At 33.4% G+C, this 18,482-nt stretch overlaps 2 protein-coding genes across 2 annotated transcripts; both read right to left on the bottom strand.

Annotated features, from left to right (window-relative positions):
* Nucleotides 1-1,001: 1,001 nt before the first annotated feature.
* LOC113512342 (putative lipid scramblase CLPTM1) lies at nt 1,002-5,735 on the bottom strand. Its single transcript, XM_031914855.2, has 4 exons — nt 5,647-5,735; nt 5,397-5,543; nt 3,602-5,222; nt 1,002-3,514 (listed from the first exon to the last, which is right to left on the bottom strand). The coding sequence occupies exons 2-4, from the start codon at nt 5,502-5,504 to the stop codon at nt 3,342-3,344; spliced, it is 1,902 nt and encodes a 633-aa protein (XP_031770715.2). The 5' UTR covers nt 5,505-5,543; nt 5,647-5,735; the 3' UTR covers nt 1,002-3,341.
* Nucleotides 5,736-9,995: 4,260 nt separating this feature from the next.
* LOC113512297 (exportin-1) lies at nt 9,996-17,801 on the bottom strand. The gene is made up of 4 exons (XM_026896085.3): nt 17,652-17,801; nt 14,337-17,317; nt 12,993-13,136; nt 9,996-11,317 (listed from the first exon to the last, which is right to left on the bottom strand). The coding sequence occupies exons 2-4, from the start codon at nt 17,226-17,228 to the stop codon at nt 11,171-11,173; spliced, it is 3,183 nt and encodes a 1,060-aa protein (XP_026751886.1). The 5' UTR covers nt 17,229-17,317; nt 17,652-17,801; the 3' UTR covers nt 9,996-11,170.
* Nucleotides 17,802-18,482: the final 681 nt, after the last annotated feature.

The following is an 18,482-nucleotide window of genomic DNA, read 5'->3' as shown; positions in this document are numbered from 1 at the left end:
TTAAAAGTAAATACTGTAACATTATCGCCATTTCCATCTTTCCTGAAAATTGGATTCTCCATCGGTTTTGCTATTTATATAACAACGAAAATTGTTAATTTCGAAACGAAAAAAACTGTATAAAAGCAGGCGAACTGCACACAGCAGGAACGCAGTTCACGAAATTAGTCGAACTGTATTAATGGTAACCCCACCTGCATGAGGGGAAAGGAATTGTTAGCAATGGAATTTGACAGCTCCATTGCTAGCAATATGCCTTATTAGGTCATCCTCCACGTGGTGGTTCCTGGAAACCATCGTGAACAATTCTTGTTGAATTCGTCACGATGGGCTAACTGACCTACTTCATCCTCACCTATCATCCTCCACTGGTGCCCTCCCGGTGTATACCGATAGCGCGGGTGGGTTACCATTCTATTATCATCTATTAAAAAAAAACCCACCTGCATTATTGGTTTTATACTTTTAAGCTGGCAGTATACCAATAAGGTTGAAGTTTGGTCAGTTAATCCAATGTGACGAATTCACGAGGAACTAGACAATTAGGTTGGATGACAAAGAAAATGTTAATAATGAGACTTAATGACACCATTACTAGCAATATACCTTGTCATATATAAACAGCAGCACAGGCGGGGTTTACTATTTCATTTTTTTTTATAATAAAAACTTCATGGCAATTTCAACATTTAACATTAAACACCATAGCACTGTCTTATTGTGTCAGTGTAATATGTGATATTCATCTGTATAAAACAGTTACCATTTTCCATCAGTAGTCAACTTGTTATTCCAAATTCCGTAAAAAGACAGACATGGATTTACACGTGAGCTCATGTGTAAGTTCATGTCTCACTGACAAAATTGAGAATTGGTTTTCAGCGAACAAAACATCTAAAGAAGAGTTTACTCCCCTGTTGTTATAAATTTTTCGAAACAATACGTACTTCTAGATACTTACCCTAAAACTCAGGTAAAGCAAAATGAAAATACTCAACAAATGTAAACAAATACAATTATTTATTATTATAATACTTGCAAAGTCGTGCATGTTTTATATGAATAATAATTATGTTGTGCTATTGTTAACAGTTTAGATAATGTCATTTATTTGAAAATGCTATCGTATGTAGTTCAATGAAAACACGTGCACATTCACGAATATTGAAAGCCAATATAATATATTATTAAATAAATAGAAATTACCTAAAAAACATTGTAACTACCTACTTAGGGCTCTTACAGACAAGCGACATTTTGTTACTTTGAAGTATGCATTTGTGAAATAGAAATAATGTAACATTTCTAACAAGAAAATGGCAGGTACAAAATAAGAGTACAATGTATTATACTCTAATTTTCTACCTGCCATTTTTTGTAAAGAAATAATTAGCTGTGATCAGTCACCTAACAGACACTAAAAGACTTCTAGACGAAGATGAAATAAAGATCGATGTATTCTTATTTTGTCTTGGCTTAACAGGCTGATCCCGCTACGTTAAAAACAGTATTCTGAATTAACTACAATTGCCAAGTGTCACTGCTTTGTAAGAGCACCTTATTTGAAAAATTAAAAACAAGCATCAATAATACAAATCATCCTAAAAATATCTTTTTACGACAATTGGGCATCATATAGGTAAGGAATGGAAATAACAAAATTAATAAAAATTCATAACGAATACGTTATGGCTAACTAGCCATAGAACTCTATGGTCATACCATTATTTTGTAAATCAATACACTACTAATATAGATCCTTATAGAAATACTTGTCTGACGTCCGAATATTTAAAAATGCATAAACCCAACTCTACAGTTGTATTATCTTGAAATTCAAAGTCAGGCGTATCATATCGAGTATTAATGTCCTAAGTATGAACGTCCAATTAGTTTATTTTGTATCACACACCGTGCCCATTATGCTAAAACTTCGTTCATACTTAACGATACTGTTGCAAATTTCCCTCGTCGTCTGGAATTTAACCATTTAACGAACGGATCCGAAATCCTCATACAAACTTGTCAATATTGCGAGTGACATTACATTTACCGATCTGCGTAGCCAAATCGATCGTCATCTTTATTTTACAAGCAGTTAAACAAATGCTAACCTAAAAAAAATCAATAACATTTCATGAGCGTAGCGCTAATGAAACGTTAATTTCTTATTTTTTAGAGTTCTTGTCTTTGCGACAAGACATGAAAATATATATATAGTAAAGTGGAGATTAATTCTCGCCAGCAATAATGAATAATTAGCGATCATTTGTTTATACAGATCTTTTCACACAGAAAAACATACAGCATTAGGTACCTACTTACGTTAGTTTATGCTAGTTGACCAATCTTTTTTATAACCAAAAGAACAAGTTCCTGATTTACCTGCAAAAGTATGAATAGTCTTGTCTCAGAAGAATAAGTATCTCTTCTCTTTACATGCAAATAACATTTGGTATAAAATATATTAGGACTTGTAACTTGTGTCAGGGGAAAAAGGTCTATACGCGACTTTCCAATCAGTTAATTCATAGTTATATAACAATAATACAACATTTCAACTTTGAACTTCGTAGCATTATTGATAAATTAACAAAGAATAATAGTGGCGTACGGTATTTCAATAATATATCATAATGTTTAATAATTAAAACAATGTGCAATAGATAGAGAAGCTATTGTGGGACCAATATTCTGAATACTAAAATAGAAAAAGTATCAACTACATTATTCATTTATGATGTATCATTAACCTGGAATTGTTTCTAACGTAAACAAATTTATTGAGTACTGAAAAAGTTTTAATTTAAAAAATAAAAACGTAACCAACATATCAGACAATATCAGAATAATAGTCATAGTTAAATACGTCAGATGTAACTAATATATAGCAATAATTCTAGTCAATATACCCATAAATATAATATGTATAATACATTTACATATAACACAGAATGATAGTAATGTATATAACTATGTGTCACCAGTCGTATTTAACACCAGGATAATTATCACGAGGGTAACTATTACTCAATAATAGAATTTTGCTCTCTTCAAAATGTAAAAATAATAGTTTAAATTCTCAAACAGCCAGATAATTAAATATTACAAATATTTTAGCTCTTAATGGAAAGATAAAACTTATCAGATGTAACAAGCTAGCATATTATTTGACTTACAATAATTTACTAATGTATACGATTACAACTATTCAATATATTAGATGTCTTTCAACTATCTATAAATTCAAACACAAAACACATACCTTTCAACATAAAACATGTGTTAATTGGTATATAGGTAGATTAAGTATTACAATACTAAAAACAAATGAACATTTTCTAATCATTCTTCTTATCTGCTGGTTGTTGCTCTGCTTCTGTTATAGCTGGTGCACCATTTTTAGCTTGCTTTTGCTGCTGCTCCATTTCCCCAGAGAATCCAAACTCATTTACACGTTTATGATCTACCTTATAGATCCAGCGCTGATACAAGAAAATGAAGAACACTATATCTGTAACAAGATAACAATGATTATAAAAGACTTAGTTAAGTATAAACTGTGTTTGTTATATTTCATGTGTACATATTTAATACTTACCATCTCTGAAGCATCCCAAACGATACATAGTTGGCATTTTGATAACAAAAGCAAATATATCATCTATGAATGTATTTAGGAACTTATATGTCATCATTCGCCATGGCAGATGGGCAACTGACTTTAACTTGTAGTTTATGAATAGCTGAGGAGTCATCATAATGAAACCGAAGGTTAATAAGTATCCATACATCATGTTAAGTATAAATGAATACCATCCCTTATGTTCTTGATACAATAATGAGTATATACCATATCCAATCAAGAGAGGAAAACAAGCCCAACTTAGATAACGAAATGCCAAAGTATCATATTCTCTAGTACTAGATTCTACATAAGATCCTTTATCAGTGAAAGTCAACTTTGGTATACCAAATATGTGGTCCTCTCTATTTAACTTCACATCCATTACTTTGTTAATTTTCCATATTTCTATCATTAAACCAATGAAACAAGATATTCTAACCATTACATTAGTTTCATTATCTAGAACATACAATAAAACAACAGTAGACTGAAAAACATTAAAGAATACTGATCTTACAGACAGCCCTTCCAATGACTGCCTATTATTCCAAAATTGGATGTCATTCTTGAAAGCCAACAATTCAAATATAGAATGTAACACTGAAACTGTTATAGTTAGAGCCAACAAATAAGGTGAAGTGTCTAAAAGCAATTCCTTAACCGTATCCTGCTCCTCATCTTGCTCTTCAGCTCCTAATGCAGAAAACATGCTCAATTTATCCCTCATTGCTTGTGCTGTATACAATTGCCATTTGAAAAGACTCAAAGGCTGATATGTCAATTGTAACATAAGGTTTGTAGTAGTCTTATTTATGGGAACATAATCACGCATCATATTCCAATAATCATTAAGAAAAACTGCTGGCTTATATTGTTTTCCATCTGGTAGAAACATAATAAACTCATCAAGTGGTGGTGGCACACTTCCTTGCATCCAGCTAGTTTGATCAGTGACTACATTAATTGTTAAATTAGGATGCCAATGTGACACTACTTCTTCCTTTAATGTTTCAGCTTTCTTTATTTCTTCTGCAGACTTCTCTGTTTGACCAGTCAATAAATTATGTGTTTTTAAATAACGCAACTTCTTATATTTGTTCAACATCTTCTTACCATATGTGACAAAGGGACCAGCATAATTATGTTTATCTTCAGGATCCGGTGACTTGCCAGAAGGCACCACAAATACATGGAGGTACATTGAGCCATTATTCTGTACAGATATAGAAGGTACAATATTTGTAGTATATGTATATGTACCATCGCCATTTGGTCCTCCATTCCAGTCACCATAGACAAGTCCGGTATGCTTCCAAATTAAGTTTTCAGCCTGTAGATTTCCAACAAACTCTTTTTCTGACACATAACAATACATATCAAGCAATGTGCCATTATTAAACATATTAATTGCAGGAATTCGAGGAGTGCCAGTAGGGTTACTAACATCAGTTTTTGGTGCTGATGGTTGACGGAACATGGATGTAATGAAATAAACAACTAATGCTCTAATTATAAGAGATTTAGTTATTGCAAAAAACGATTCCAATTTCGTTGGCTGCATTCTACGTCGCTGTTCATCAATCTGAGCATTGACCTGGAAAATAATTTTCACATCTCAGCCGACATTGATATAAATAAAATGCGCATTCAATTTTACTGTGAAGGTTAATTTATATTTAAATTATCGATAGATGCACCTCAGTTATATACAATAAATAATTTGTATTCTTATAGAAATTAAAGAATAAAAGTTTAATGAAAAACTTACATCAACATTATCGTCTGAAAGGGCTCCGCTCGCATTATTGGCATTTTCTGAAGGAATCAATCTGCTCTCTCCGGTTTCGCCAGCAGGTTCTTCATTAACGTTAGCCATTTTAATGAAAATTCAAATATAATATTGCTCTCTTATTGCCTGTTGTTACAAAAAGAAAATTAAATAATTTTCATGATTTATAAAATTTTGCAAATTTTCAAGAAGTCTTATCAAATGAAGAAGTAAGAACGACAGAACATACATAGCAGTGTGACCATTTCATTAATAGCAAAGATTATTTAACCTTATTTAACCAAGAGATAGAAGATAGAAGTACACACTTCATATAAGCCACGTAAAACAACTTGGTCAGGAATATCTTACCAATCTACACAAAATCCTTCGTTGTTCGTTGTATTGGCCAGCCTGATGTTCAAAATGGAAACGAATAGATTATAAATATACTGTAGTTAGATAGTAGAAACGCAAATCATGTGATAATAGAAAAATATAAATTGTATGTCAAATTGCATGTTTCAAAGATTTTTTAACAAATTTCAAACAAAAGATAACATTCTTAAATATATTTATTATTATTTTATACAATGAGATCTCAATTTCCTAATATTATTGATAATAAACACAAGTTTTCAACACTTCCCATAATATCTGGTCAATTTCTAGAGTAGGCTTCGTAATTGATGTTGGAATCAAAATAAAAGTTGAAGTAGGTTTTATGTGTTATGTTGGTCTGTGGAGCCTACGCGTTGCTATGTTACCTTTTCCTGGTACTCTCAATTTAAACTTAAATAAAATATAATATAATACGCTATATAGATTTCCTTTATTTTATTTCATCAGGGTCAAATAGATCAATTATAAACAATATCAAGTCGACTTCAACGCGGTTCCCCCAGTAAAATTCTCATGGTTAATTCTAGTTGAATTCGTCAGGATAGCCTGTCAAGTTAACCATCTCGCAATCTCCCTTGAAAACCATCGTGCTTGGGCAGAAAGGGATTGTTAGTAATCGGATCTAACTGCCCCGTTGCTAGCAATATACCCTATCAGGTCGACCGACCAGTAGTTCCCCCTGGAAATCATCATGGTCAATTATCATTAAATTCGTCGTGATGGACCAACTGACCTGTTTCATTCATACCTAGCATCACTCACTGGTGCCCCGCCAGCGTATATTAATAGCGCAGGCGGGATTACCATTTCATTTTCACCCATTAAAAAAGACTTCGTGCTTGGGGGAAAGGAATTGTTTGTAATGGGGTTTAACTGCCCCAATAACTTCTAACAATATTAGGTTGACCTCCATGTGGTTTCCCCCTGGAAACCATCGTGGTTAATTCCTGTATAATTCGTTACGGTAGACTAATTGACCTGCTTTCATCCTTACCTGTCATGTGTCAATGGAGCCCCACCAACGTATACTGATAGCACAGGCGGGATCATCATTCCATTATCATCCATAAAAAAACCATCGTGCTTGATTCCAAATGAATATATCACAATGTGAATAAATTCATTTGGAATTGTTCTGCTTTTTCATCTTCACCCATCATCCCTCACTCATATATATTTATTATTAATGAAAATAGCTAACCCAGTGTGCATATTTTTCCCCCTGTTAACTTTTTTCTATAAAACTAGCGCATATTAGAGATGGTCATATAAACAGTGGGTATGAACAATGAACTGAAGATTATTATTTCTTCTTCGAATCACAATTTGTCGTGTAGCTATACGGTCGCCAACTATGATTCCAGCAACGTCGTCAACAACAGGTGCGTTGAATTTACGTATATGCTCTCCAGCTGGTGTTCTATCAGGATTCATGACAATAGTGTGGTTTTCACTTTGTAGCTTGGGCATGTGTGATTTGAATAATTTCAACAATTCATTGTACTTATTTAACCGAGCGTCCAGCTCGGCATATTGAATTATTTCTGTTGCTCCGAAAGATGTTATTTGGAAACATGAACTGAATGTGCGAATTGACTTTAGGAACAGGATAGAATCTCGATCCGTACCGATAAGTATGCCGTGCAATGGTTCACGTGGTGTTTCAATTTCCGTTAGTAGCACTGTCCTAATGAGCAACACGTCCCGACTGGCTCATTTTTTAATTTAAGTGCAATAATGACAATGCAGGCATACCATGTCCAAAGTACTACTAACAACAACTAGCAACTTAAAAATAAAAATAATAAACTCATATATATATATATTCACTGGCCGAATTCTATTATCATCTTATTATCACCAATGTCCCTCGTTCCATCATGGAGGACAATCGTGAACAGCTTGTGTCTAAAATCGAGAGAACGTTAACTAGAGTCTCCGATTGGGAACAACAAAACTTATTCCAGTTTAACCCCGCTAAGACACAAGCTTGCGCACTCACCGCTAAGAAAACCTCATTTGCTGTGGCTCCACAGTTCTTAACATCTCTAAAAGCGGGGGGATGGGATTGTTAGTAATGGAGTCTAATAAATCCATTACTAGTAGTATACCCTATCAGGTCGAGCTCCACGCGGTTCCCCCTGGAAACCATCGTGGTTAATTCTAGTGGAATTCGTCACGATGGGCTAACTGACCTGCTTTCATTTTCATCTATTATCACTCACTGGTGCCTCGCCAGTGTATACCGATAGTGCAGGTGGGGTTACCATTCCATTATCACCCATTAAAAAAAAACATCTCTAAAAGCATTGGGATCCTTGGTGTCGACATCTCTAGTGATTTACAATTCCGTGGCCACCTCGAAAATAAGGTGAATCTGGCATCCAAAAAACTCGGTGTGCTCAATATATCGAAGCATTACTTCATGCCGGATCAACGATTAATACTCTACTAATCGCAAATCCGGCCCCATATGGAGTATTGCTGTTACTTATGGGCCGGAGCACCTAAATACCAACTTGATCCTTTCGACTCGTTGCAACGACGAGCTATGAGAATTGTCGATGATCCCAGGCTCACAAGCGGTATCGAACCCTTAAGTCTTAGGAGAGATTTTGCCTCTCTCTGCATATTCTACCGCCTGTACAATGGATTGTGCTCAGAGAAATTGTTCAATATGATGCCCACAGCCACTTTCTACCATCGTACGGCTCGCCATCGAAAGGGAGTTCATCCTCATGTCCTACAGCCTCAATGGTCGCGTACTGCGCGGTTTCAAAGATGTTTCCTCCCACGAACACTCAGGTTGTGGAATGAGCTCCCTGTCAAGGTTTTCCCAAGAGACTACAGTATGGGGTTCTTCATAAGGGGGTAAAGAGGTTTCTTCAGGGTCGGCAATGAACACGTAATACCTCTGGTATTGCAGGTGTTCATAGGCTACGATAACCACTTACCATCAGGTGGGCCGTATGCTTGTTTGTCAACTCAGTGGTACAAAAAAAAATTACATAGTCACCTATGTAAAAAGGATTGTTAATAATGTCACAGATAATATACGGAATGTTCATTACTAAAATAATTGTTCGATATTGCTGTCAAATTAATTTCTGTACTACTTACCACAATGCAAGTAATGAATACCTACGTTCATCTGGGGGGAAAGGATTGTTAATAATGGGGGTCATTGGTTTATTCATAACGATGGGCTAACTGACCTATTTTTTCATTCTCACCTATAATCCCTCACTGGTGCCTCGCCAGCGTATACCGTAAGTGCAAGCGGGGTTACCATTTCGTTGTCATCCATTAAAAACTACGATCCTCTACCTATCTAAAAGTACAAGGAGAAAAGGAATTGTTGGTAATGGGGATTGAACCGCATCATTACTAGCAATATACCCCGATTACCACCTTTTCCTTTAGAATCCCCGATCCCCGTATTTGTCTAAAACTTTATTAATTCGAAGTACCTATTCAGAACTTCCACTCCTGGGAGAGAAGAGATTATTAGTAATCATCATCATCATCAATAGTGCCTCGCCAGCGTATACTGTTAGCACAGGCAGGGTTACCATTCCAATATCATTTATTGAAAAAAAACTCACTCCTAAACCAATACCTTTACAGTGTAGGCTGCCCGGCTTTGAAATTCCCTTCTAAATGATACCAGATTAGAGCAGATCGTTCATATTTTAAAAACTTAAACAAAAAGATTTTACAATACAATTAACAGTTGAGTTACTTATGTGTATAATATTATTCTGTTTTATACATATATCTTCTTATATATAAAAATCTCATGTCGCGGTGTTTGTTACCAAACTCCTCCGAGAAGTTTAACCATTTTTTTATGAAATTTTGTGTGCATATCGGGTAGGTCTGAGAATCGACCAATGTCTATTTTTTATACTCATCAGTAATAAAGGTGACCCCCACCCCAAAATATAAAGTGAAACTTATACCGCTACTGAGCCGTACTAAAATTAGTTACTATACTGTGCTACTATTATGAATTAGGTCGATTTTTTGCCACTTAATCCCAATGGGCGCTGTTTGTTGGAGAAAAGTTCATTTAAATAATTTTTCAATTATTTATACCATTAATAAATCATTAGCAAATTATTCACGCACGAAACCAAGAAATCCTCTTTCATCCCTGACCATAATGGCATAGATTAATAGCGCAAATCATAGACATTTTATTAATATTTATAGGTTTATTCAAACACAAAATTGAAAGACTGACAGTTAATCGGATCCAAAATGCATCCAGAAATCTATTTTGAATATTTAGATTTCAAAACCATACGAAATTAGTTCTGACAACATTAAACAAAACATAAAAATGTTACTAACAGCAATGCACTTAACAGTTTTTCTAGAATCTACTAAGTAATACTCAGTTTCCGTACCGCACATGTTGAATATCCGACACTGATTTCCATCACAGAGATTTCGTTACCTACATTTGCAGATTATCTTAAAAACATAGAAATATTCTATTTCCGTTATAGCAATGTAAATTGATGCATGATTTTCAGCTTATAACTAAAATGGTCAAGTAAATCTTGTGCCAACAAAACATACCGTCATAGAAAAGGTTTATATAACCCATTCACTTACATTCATCACCTTGCATTGTTCCTAACGGACCTCTGTACAAACTGGCATAAGAGGGCAACATTTTGAAGGTACAAGACTCTGACCCACACCATCGGTAACAGTCCATTACGTGACCCAAAATTACAGCAGCCTATGTCACCAATACTTTGTGAATTTTCTATTTTCGCGTAATTATTCTAGAGGAAATAATATATTTGTTACATATATACCTTCATTAAAACAATATTATGCCACTCTCGCTGCAAAATATTGTTATTTCACTTCTTTATGGTAATTAATTACTTTCATTGTAATTAATCACTAAGTTCCTCTGATTTAAACTGATATAATGGAGTACAATGTAAACATTTCAATTCATTCCATGCGCTTATTACTTTACTCTTATTGATTAGCTTAATATTATTCCAGAATAGATGTTATCATCTAAAGTTAGAATGTCTGGAATTAATACATTTCTAGGACCCTCCATCAGGATTCACACTAAACAATCTTTATATTAATCTATCTCAAATATGTTTGAACAAGAATAACATACATGTATAACTTAAGTACCCACTTAAACATAATTTATATAATTCATGTCAGTATTAATTTTATTTGTAAGGTCATTTGTGTAAAAAAATATATGGAATTGTTTAGATCCTGATATAATAAATAGGTATCCATATTTTTATCTTTTATCTTATCCCCTGTCCTTAACGTTGAATTGAACTGTTACCATAGTGTTTTGTTTGTTAGTAAGTTACAATTTAATCTTGCATCTCTTCAGGCAATTCATGAGGGTTAAGAATACCAGGTACAGATAGTTGTACCCTTCGCTTCTCTTCTTGGGCTTGGCGGAGAGCAAATAAACGCTCCTCCAAATACAGATCACTGTCATCTTCCCCAGTATATTCCTGAAAAAAAAAAAACAAAATTAATTTTATACTTACCTACTATTATTACTAGCTACCATGACAAAAAAATTGTTTTGCCCTTTGTCACTACCTACCAGGTATATTATTTCTTAGCGATAGTTTTTGTCTTGACAAAAATTTTTTTCCTATTCCTCAAGTTGGAGCAATAATACACATTTACATTATTAATTGAACATTATTAGTAATCAAACATCGTGACACGGGACTTTTCTATTGCTATTTTAATTGGCCATTTCATTTACTTTTTCGTCACTCGACTCGATTGATCAATGACTAGACAACAGTACAACAGTACAGTACAGAAACAAGAAAATCGAATGGATAAATTCCTTAAATGTACTAAACGAAAAGCATACTTACTACGGGAATAAAAAGTTTTTTTTTTAGAGAAAGTTAGACGAACAAAATTTTCAATTTTCTGAGAAATGGTTGTTGATTGAGAAATGTACATGAAAAATCCATAATTTTTGACACCGATGGTGAAATTTATATTCAAATTATCTTAAGACCAAGAGAGCTTAGCGCATAAGCGCGTATTGACTTATATATAATATAAAAGATGGAATTCTAGTCTTTTTCTAAAAATCAGTAAACCTACGACTACAATCACTAATGGGGTATTCAGAACTATTCGTTGACTGTTGTAGTTGTGGCGAAATTAGCACATGAAGCATTCATTTTTTAAATTAAGAAAATATAAATAACTTTGTTTCATTGAAAAATTAGACGTAATTTTATTTGGATGAATTCTGATATTGATATAAGCATAAACCCCAAAGTAGTGTCTAAAAAGCAACAATGTGGTTTTCATTGCGCGAATTTTTTTCGAAACATATTTTTTAAGCTCCACACAATTTTTTATCGAATTTGTGTATTATTTGGTGTAAAATAAATTTGCATGAAGATATTAGAAAAAAAATACCGGCGATAATTCGCATTAACAAGTATAGATAATTTACAAAAACTAGTACAACATAATTAAGAAAGTACCATTGCACATTTTTCGGGCAATTGCGTGAAAAATGTGTTTATTTTTTATTTAATGGAACATTATAAAGTAATTTTGAAGAAAAAAGCTATCCCCTCCGGACTAGAGTTAATCGGCCAAAGATTTATCACATAGAGATTTATCACAAAGCTTCAGAACACAGTTGTTTTGTAGGAACTATTTAGACAAAAAACAGTCAGAAAACGTTAAAAAACATACATGGCCACCCCAAAGCCCCGATCTTAACCCTATAGAACTTTTGTGGGTAGAGCTTGACTGAAATGTGCGAGAACAATGTCCTACTTTACAGCAGGCCATGTGGAATGCATTAGAAGAAAGCTGGAGAAATATCTCGCAAGAGACTTTAAACAAATTAATTGCTAGTATGCCAAGATTGGTAAAACGGATCATAAAATACAAAGGAGGATATTTTGATGAAAAATCTCTCTCAACCTCTTTAGAACATTGGATTCGTCAAGATTTCATGTAATTTTTGAATTTCAAATCTTGTGTGTATCATGAAAATAAAACCTGTTTTTCATAAAGTTTTAAATATGTTGGCTTTTATTTGTTTTCTTATATTGTTTATAGTGGTCTTAAACTTTTGATCGGCAGTGTATATATAAAGCAAAAATAACATTCAAAAGAAATTTTAAAATTACATACCCTTATCTGTACTAAGAAATCTCTCAGATGATCTTTAAAAGCAGGAATATCTTGGTCCAAATTAAACAACCCTTGTACAGTAATTTTTATTTGGTTGTCTGTTAAATGAGGGAATGCTGTTTTAAGAAGATTTGCCACATATTCCTGAAAAGAAAATACAGAAAGATAATGTAATGTAAATAAATAATTATCAAATATATCATAGGACATAACTCCAATGTGCAGTCTGCACTTGAAGCCTGCCCTTTTATCGTCGGCTATCGGCGATTTAGTTGCTGATAGAAGGAATATATGTTGGGTGGCTCAACATATATTCCTCATATAAAGTCATAATACTACATATTCTTTTTTTTCTAAGCCTCTATTTTCAGTTATGGCGAGCAAGACTCACCAGTACACTTCAATTCTCTAATAGATTTTTTTATATCATAAAGGTGGCAAACAAGCATACAACCCGTCTGATGGAAAACGATCATTGTAGCCTGTGGACGCCTACAACACTAGGTGTGTCACGTGCGCGTTAGCTCATGCAGCATAATGAAAATTTGCGTAGTAACATAATTATACAATAGATAGATAATAGGTAATAGAGCATACTTGCAGTAGTAAAATGGTTAATTGCTGATGCTAAAAATATCGTATAAGCTACGCCCTTATGTTTAAATTAATTTTTTTTTAATTACATGAACCTGTCAACACACATAGTACCCTGATATAAGCACATTACACTATTACTAAGCATGGGTAATATCAATACCACTCCAATATCTATATATCGGATTATTCTGAAAAAGAGTGAAAGCCCATTTCAAAAACCTATATCCATCAAACATCTACATCAATTTCGATGTAACTAACATTTAATATATACATTATTGGACAAATATTGAAACTATATATGATATCACATACCCCTAATTACAACAGACTCAATAACTAATTAATATATAAATATAATGATTTCTCAAGTTTTAAGGGAAACCACTGCAATTCTCCAATATTTGTTCTATTATGATACTAAATTAAAATATTGTTCACACAACACCACACTAAATAATTATTCTTTGCTGCTATGCAAACAACTTTGTATTTATCAAGCTTACCACCAAAAGCACTTTAATGGAGTTAAGTTACAGCAACTTGTGTATATTTTATCTTCATAACTCATGTAAACGTAATTAACTATTGTCAAAATCCAGCAATACAAAGTTGCCTGCAAAACCTAGTCTTCAAATAGAATTTATGGCCAACTTGATTGGAAACCTTTTCCCTACACTTCAGCTTCAGAGAATTATAGTAATTTCCCTAAAACCAAAAACTTAATTATTTTTATTAATACCATACCTGTATATATAGGACATTATCGGGTGTAGGACCAAGCGCCACTGTGACACGGCCTGCCTCCACCAAAGAGAAAATGTACGCTAATATTGTAGCGTGCATGGTGAGACCCGCACCATGGGAAGTGTCAGTCACTACACTGAAGACATGTTCCAAGATATCACATAAATATGTCTGGTAGAAACTTTGTGCTGCCTGAGGATGTTGTTCTACATTTTGTAGTAATCGATATAATATTTGAAGGCCAGTATCTGCTACATTTCTCATTGTGTGCTTAAATGCCCAAATAATAGAATCCAAAACCAGCTTAAATTGTGCTGGTGGTATACTTAGGAATGCCTTGAAACAATGTGTATTAACTGCTTGCAAAAGCAAAAAGAACTCTGTTCTGTGTTCCGGATACTCTTCAAAATCTTTATTGATCATCTCAAGAGTACATTCAAATACAGCATCAAATATTTTTGGAACTTCTGATGTTATATGTCCACCAAGTTTATAGACAATTGCAGCCATACAGGACAAAACTTCAGGCTCTCGTGCATCTGGTACTGTAGTTCGTTGATAATCCAAGAGAACAGCATCAAGCAGTGGTGGAATAAAATTTTCGAGAACCATACTGTTGTCAGTAGATCGTGACACCCAACTAGCTATCAATTTCAGTGTTTCTTTCTTAATTATTCTCATGTTTTTTATGAGTGGTTGTTTAGTGACAACAACACCATTCAATGCTATAGCCTGACTAATATTCTCAGACATTACCTTGTATACATTTAACATATCCAAATATATTCTACCCAGCTGCACAACATATGGGTGTCCTAAAGCACGACAAGCACGGACATTGGTCTTAAGAATACTAACAAGTTGTTTGACAGCTTCTGTATCTTTAAGTATATCAACATTATGTGAGGCTTGTGATATAATATCATCCCATACTTGATTGGGAAGAAGCATATACTTTTCAATTAGCTGCTCTTGAGCAACTTGATCAATTTGTGCACTAATCATGTACCCCACAGCCTCATAGAAAGTATGTACTTGGAGGGTCTGTAAGTCACAAATAATAGTGCTGATTGTGCTTAAAATTTCTTCAATAAAAGGACAAGCTTCTCCGACTTGGGTAGTGACAAAGTGACGACGACACTTAAGAGCAATTTTTATGAATGTGTCACAAGCCATATCTTGTACACCATCATGAGTCTCATGCATGAATTCAAAAAGTTTATTCACAACAGTTTTCAAAAACTTCCAGTGAGCACGTAGGAAACGAGGATATTGACCAACCACATACATAATGTTGCTAGCAATAATGGCTTTGTTGTCTTTACCCTTTTTCTGTTCACATAATCCTAATAGCTCTTTTATAACAACAACCAGAAATCGTTTTTCATCTTCTTCCATCATAGCTCCAGAAATGGAACCAATAGCCCAACATAGTGTATTAAGATTTTTCCATGACCACTCAGTACCATTAACTTGATTCTGTAATTTTTCAGTCATGATGCGCTCTGTGTCTTGATAATCCAAATGTGTTAAGTAAACTAATGTTTCCCTCATGTTCTTATACAGATTTATTGAATCAGTATCTTTCATGAATTCCCGCACAACTTCACCATTTTCATTTTCAACTACCAATACTTCCTCTGGTTTGGCCATTCTGGATATCATTATATACCGCACACTACTAAGGACTTCAGCATACAAAGCCTTTCTCCCTACACTCTTACCCAGGCTGTACAAACTGGAGGAATGTGAGCATGGTGACATTTTATATAAATCAGTAGCTAATGCATTCCAGTATTCCAAGCAAATTTTAAATATTTCCACTTCTTCTACTTCTGATATCAGAACCAGATAGCGAAGAGCATTCATCAAAGTATTTGTGAGACCCCTTCTTTCAATAAGCTCCCCATGTTCTTTTAAGTATGTACACAGAAACAAAGCTAAATTTTGTATAAATACTTGTTCCTGATGTCGACCAGTTGCATAAGCTTCACGAATATTGGTAGTGAGTGGGAGCATCACCTCCAGTTGTTCCATTGTTTGCACCAGTAATGCCACAAATTGTTCCTCATAATTGCTGACAATAACTCCAGCAATCTCTGTCAAACAACTCAAAGTTACATTACGAAACATAGGCACATTCAGGAATTTAAAAATTAGAGTACTTATCAATTTCATTTCAAATATATATCCAAGTGGAATCCAATTCAAAAATCGTAGTAATGTATGGAGTGTTGCATCAACTAATGGAGCATTTTGGGAGTTTTCAAGCACAAATTGACACAATTGAAAAATTTGACTGAATTCTGTGCACATAGTATCCTTGAGATGTTTTGCTTTGGTCTGTGTGAGTTGTCCAGTACTAAACACAAATACTTCCTCACTTAAGAGTTTTAAAATTACCATGTTATTTTGACAAAGACTCTCATTTGTCTTAGAAGCACCCACTATATCACTAATGAAAGTTTCCCAATTGTGGGGCCATTCTCTTTTTAACACCTGGATCAATATCATGTTGAGTTTTTTCAAATATACTTTGTTATTTTCCATAACAACAGGATCGGATGAATTTTTAATAATTAGACCCACAATGTATTTTTTTATCCCTTCACATTGATTTCGTGGTAAAACTTTCCATCTAGTCTGTATAACTTGCTCTAATATTTGTAGAGCATAATATTTAGTTTCCTGATTTTGAGAATATTCCAATATTGTATCAACACGAGTCCAAGCATCAGGATGTTCTTTAAGAGCAGTCAATATATCCTGGGCAATGCGTTGTTGCTCTCCGACAGTTGAATACAAGCATCCAACAATATTATCAAGTAAATTGATGTCTAATTTTTGGTTAAAATCCAAAAGTTTAGATGCTTGTTGCTCTAAACTAGCCATTCTGAATTTGATGCAACTTAAATAAAATTTGTTCCCTTTTTGACCACTTAAATTGATTTATCCTCATTCATTCCTCACCTTATACGACACTGAAAACAACAAATACAAAAATTAACTAAGTACTTTCAGCTTAACCTATACAACATATATGTAGTTGAAATCAAGTTGATTGTTCTGTTATTTCAATGTGTTTTTAAATATATTAACAACCATATAGATAATATAATGTCCAAAGACTACATTAGAATTAAATATTCGCTTAGATTTTTGTGGGAAAGGCAAATATAGAGCACACACCCCGTATGATCGTCACCGCCGTTTTCGGAACGACATTGTGTCTACAATAGAACAAATATAATAAATTCATTCAATTTTTACTATTTATAGTGTAGTTTTACATGAAAATAAGGCATTAAATCTTACCACAGAAAATTACTTGCGGCGCAATCAATCTAACGCACTTCCATACACACTAGTTCTAGTCCGTTGTTTTCGTGAAGCTTGAAAAAGCTTACATACATGTCATATATTGTCTATGTCCTGTAACCCAAAATAGGTATTAATTATTAGTACAACTATGATTTTCTAGTATTTAATATTTTGAAATTTTAAATATATATAAATATACTATTTTGTAATATTTTAAAACTTTTAAATGAAATTTAAGATAAGGAAAGTTTAAAGGAATATGCTGTTACCGATTCTGAAGCGAAATTTTTCTAAATCTATCTCTTAACCCAGTATTTTAATTTAGTATTTTCGCAAAATTACTGTTTTATAAACCATCATAAACTAAATTTATAATAATTATGATTTAAATCTTTCAAAAATTAATTCGTACTGGTCGATAGAATAAAGACTTTTTTGTGCAATCAAATTCAAATTTGAATTTTTTAAATAGAATAAAGAAATGACGCTTCTGAATCGATTCAAGTGGCTGTGCTTGCATGTATGGATGCTTTATTATTATTAATGTTTTTTTTTCTAACTAGTTGTTTATAAATGTTTCATAATCTCCTTTTGAAATTGATTTCTTACAACGGCGAATAATTAAATAATTGTATGAAACCAAAAATTGCACGATATTGGCTGACAATTTCCATTTTTGAGATGTTTATTATTATAAAAGCAAACCATAGTAAAGCAATTTAGAAATTAAAATTATTATTAATATTAGTTTAAATTAGTTCTATTAATATTACCTAAACATTTTTACACTTACAGTTATAATATTAATGCTTTGCAATCATAATT

Source organism: Galleria mellonella, unplaced genomic scaffold (genome assembly GCF_026898425.1).
Source record: "Galleria mellonella isolate WM207_F2 unplaced genomic scaffold, CSIRO_AGI_GalMel_v1 utg64, whole genome shotgun sequence".
Taxonomy (NCBI): Eukaryota; Metazoa; Arthropoda; class Insecta; order Lepidoptera; family Pyralidae; genus Galleria; species Galleria mellonella.
Note: the sequence above shows the minus strand (reverse complement) of the source record. Positions and strands in the feature narration are given on the sequence as shown.

Excerpts from the sequence above, each read along its gene's own strand:
- LOC113512342 (XM_031914855.2), bottom strand. The coding sequence starts at position 5,504 with ATGGCTAACGTTAATGAAGAACCTGCTGGCGAAACCGGAGAGAGCAGA. Across the intron at positions 5,223-5,396 it reads TTTCAGACGATAATGTTGAT|GTCAATGCTCAGATTGATGA; the intron begins GTAAGTTTTTCA and ends ATTATTTTCCAG. Across the intron at positions 3,515-3,601 it reads TTTGGGATGCTTCAGAGATG|ATATAGTGTTCTTCATTTTC; the intron begins GTAAGTATTAAA and ends ATCTTGTTACAG.
- LOC113512297 (XM_026896085.3), bottom strand. The coding sequence starts at position 17,228 with ATGGCTAGTTTAGAGCAACAAGCATCTAAACTTTTGGATTTTAACCAA. Across the intron at positions 13,137-14,336 it reads ATAATGTCCTATATATACAG|GAATATGTGGCAAATCTTCT; the intron begins GTATGGTATTAA and ends TTTTCTTTTCAG. Across the intron at positions 11,318-12,992 it reads ATTTCTTAGTACAGATAAGG|GAATATACTGGGGAAGATGA; the intron begins GTATGTAATTTT and ends TTTTTTTTTCAG.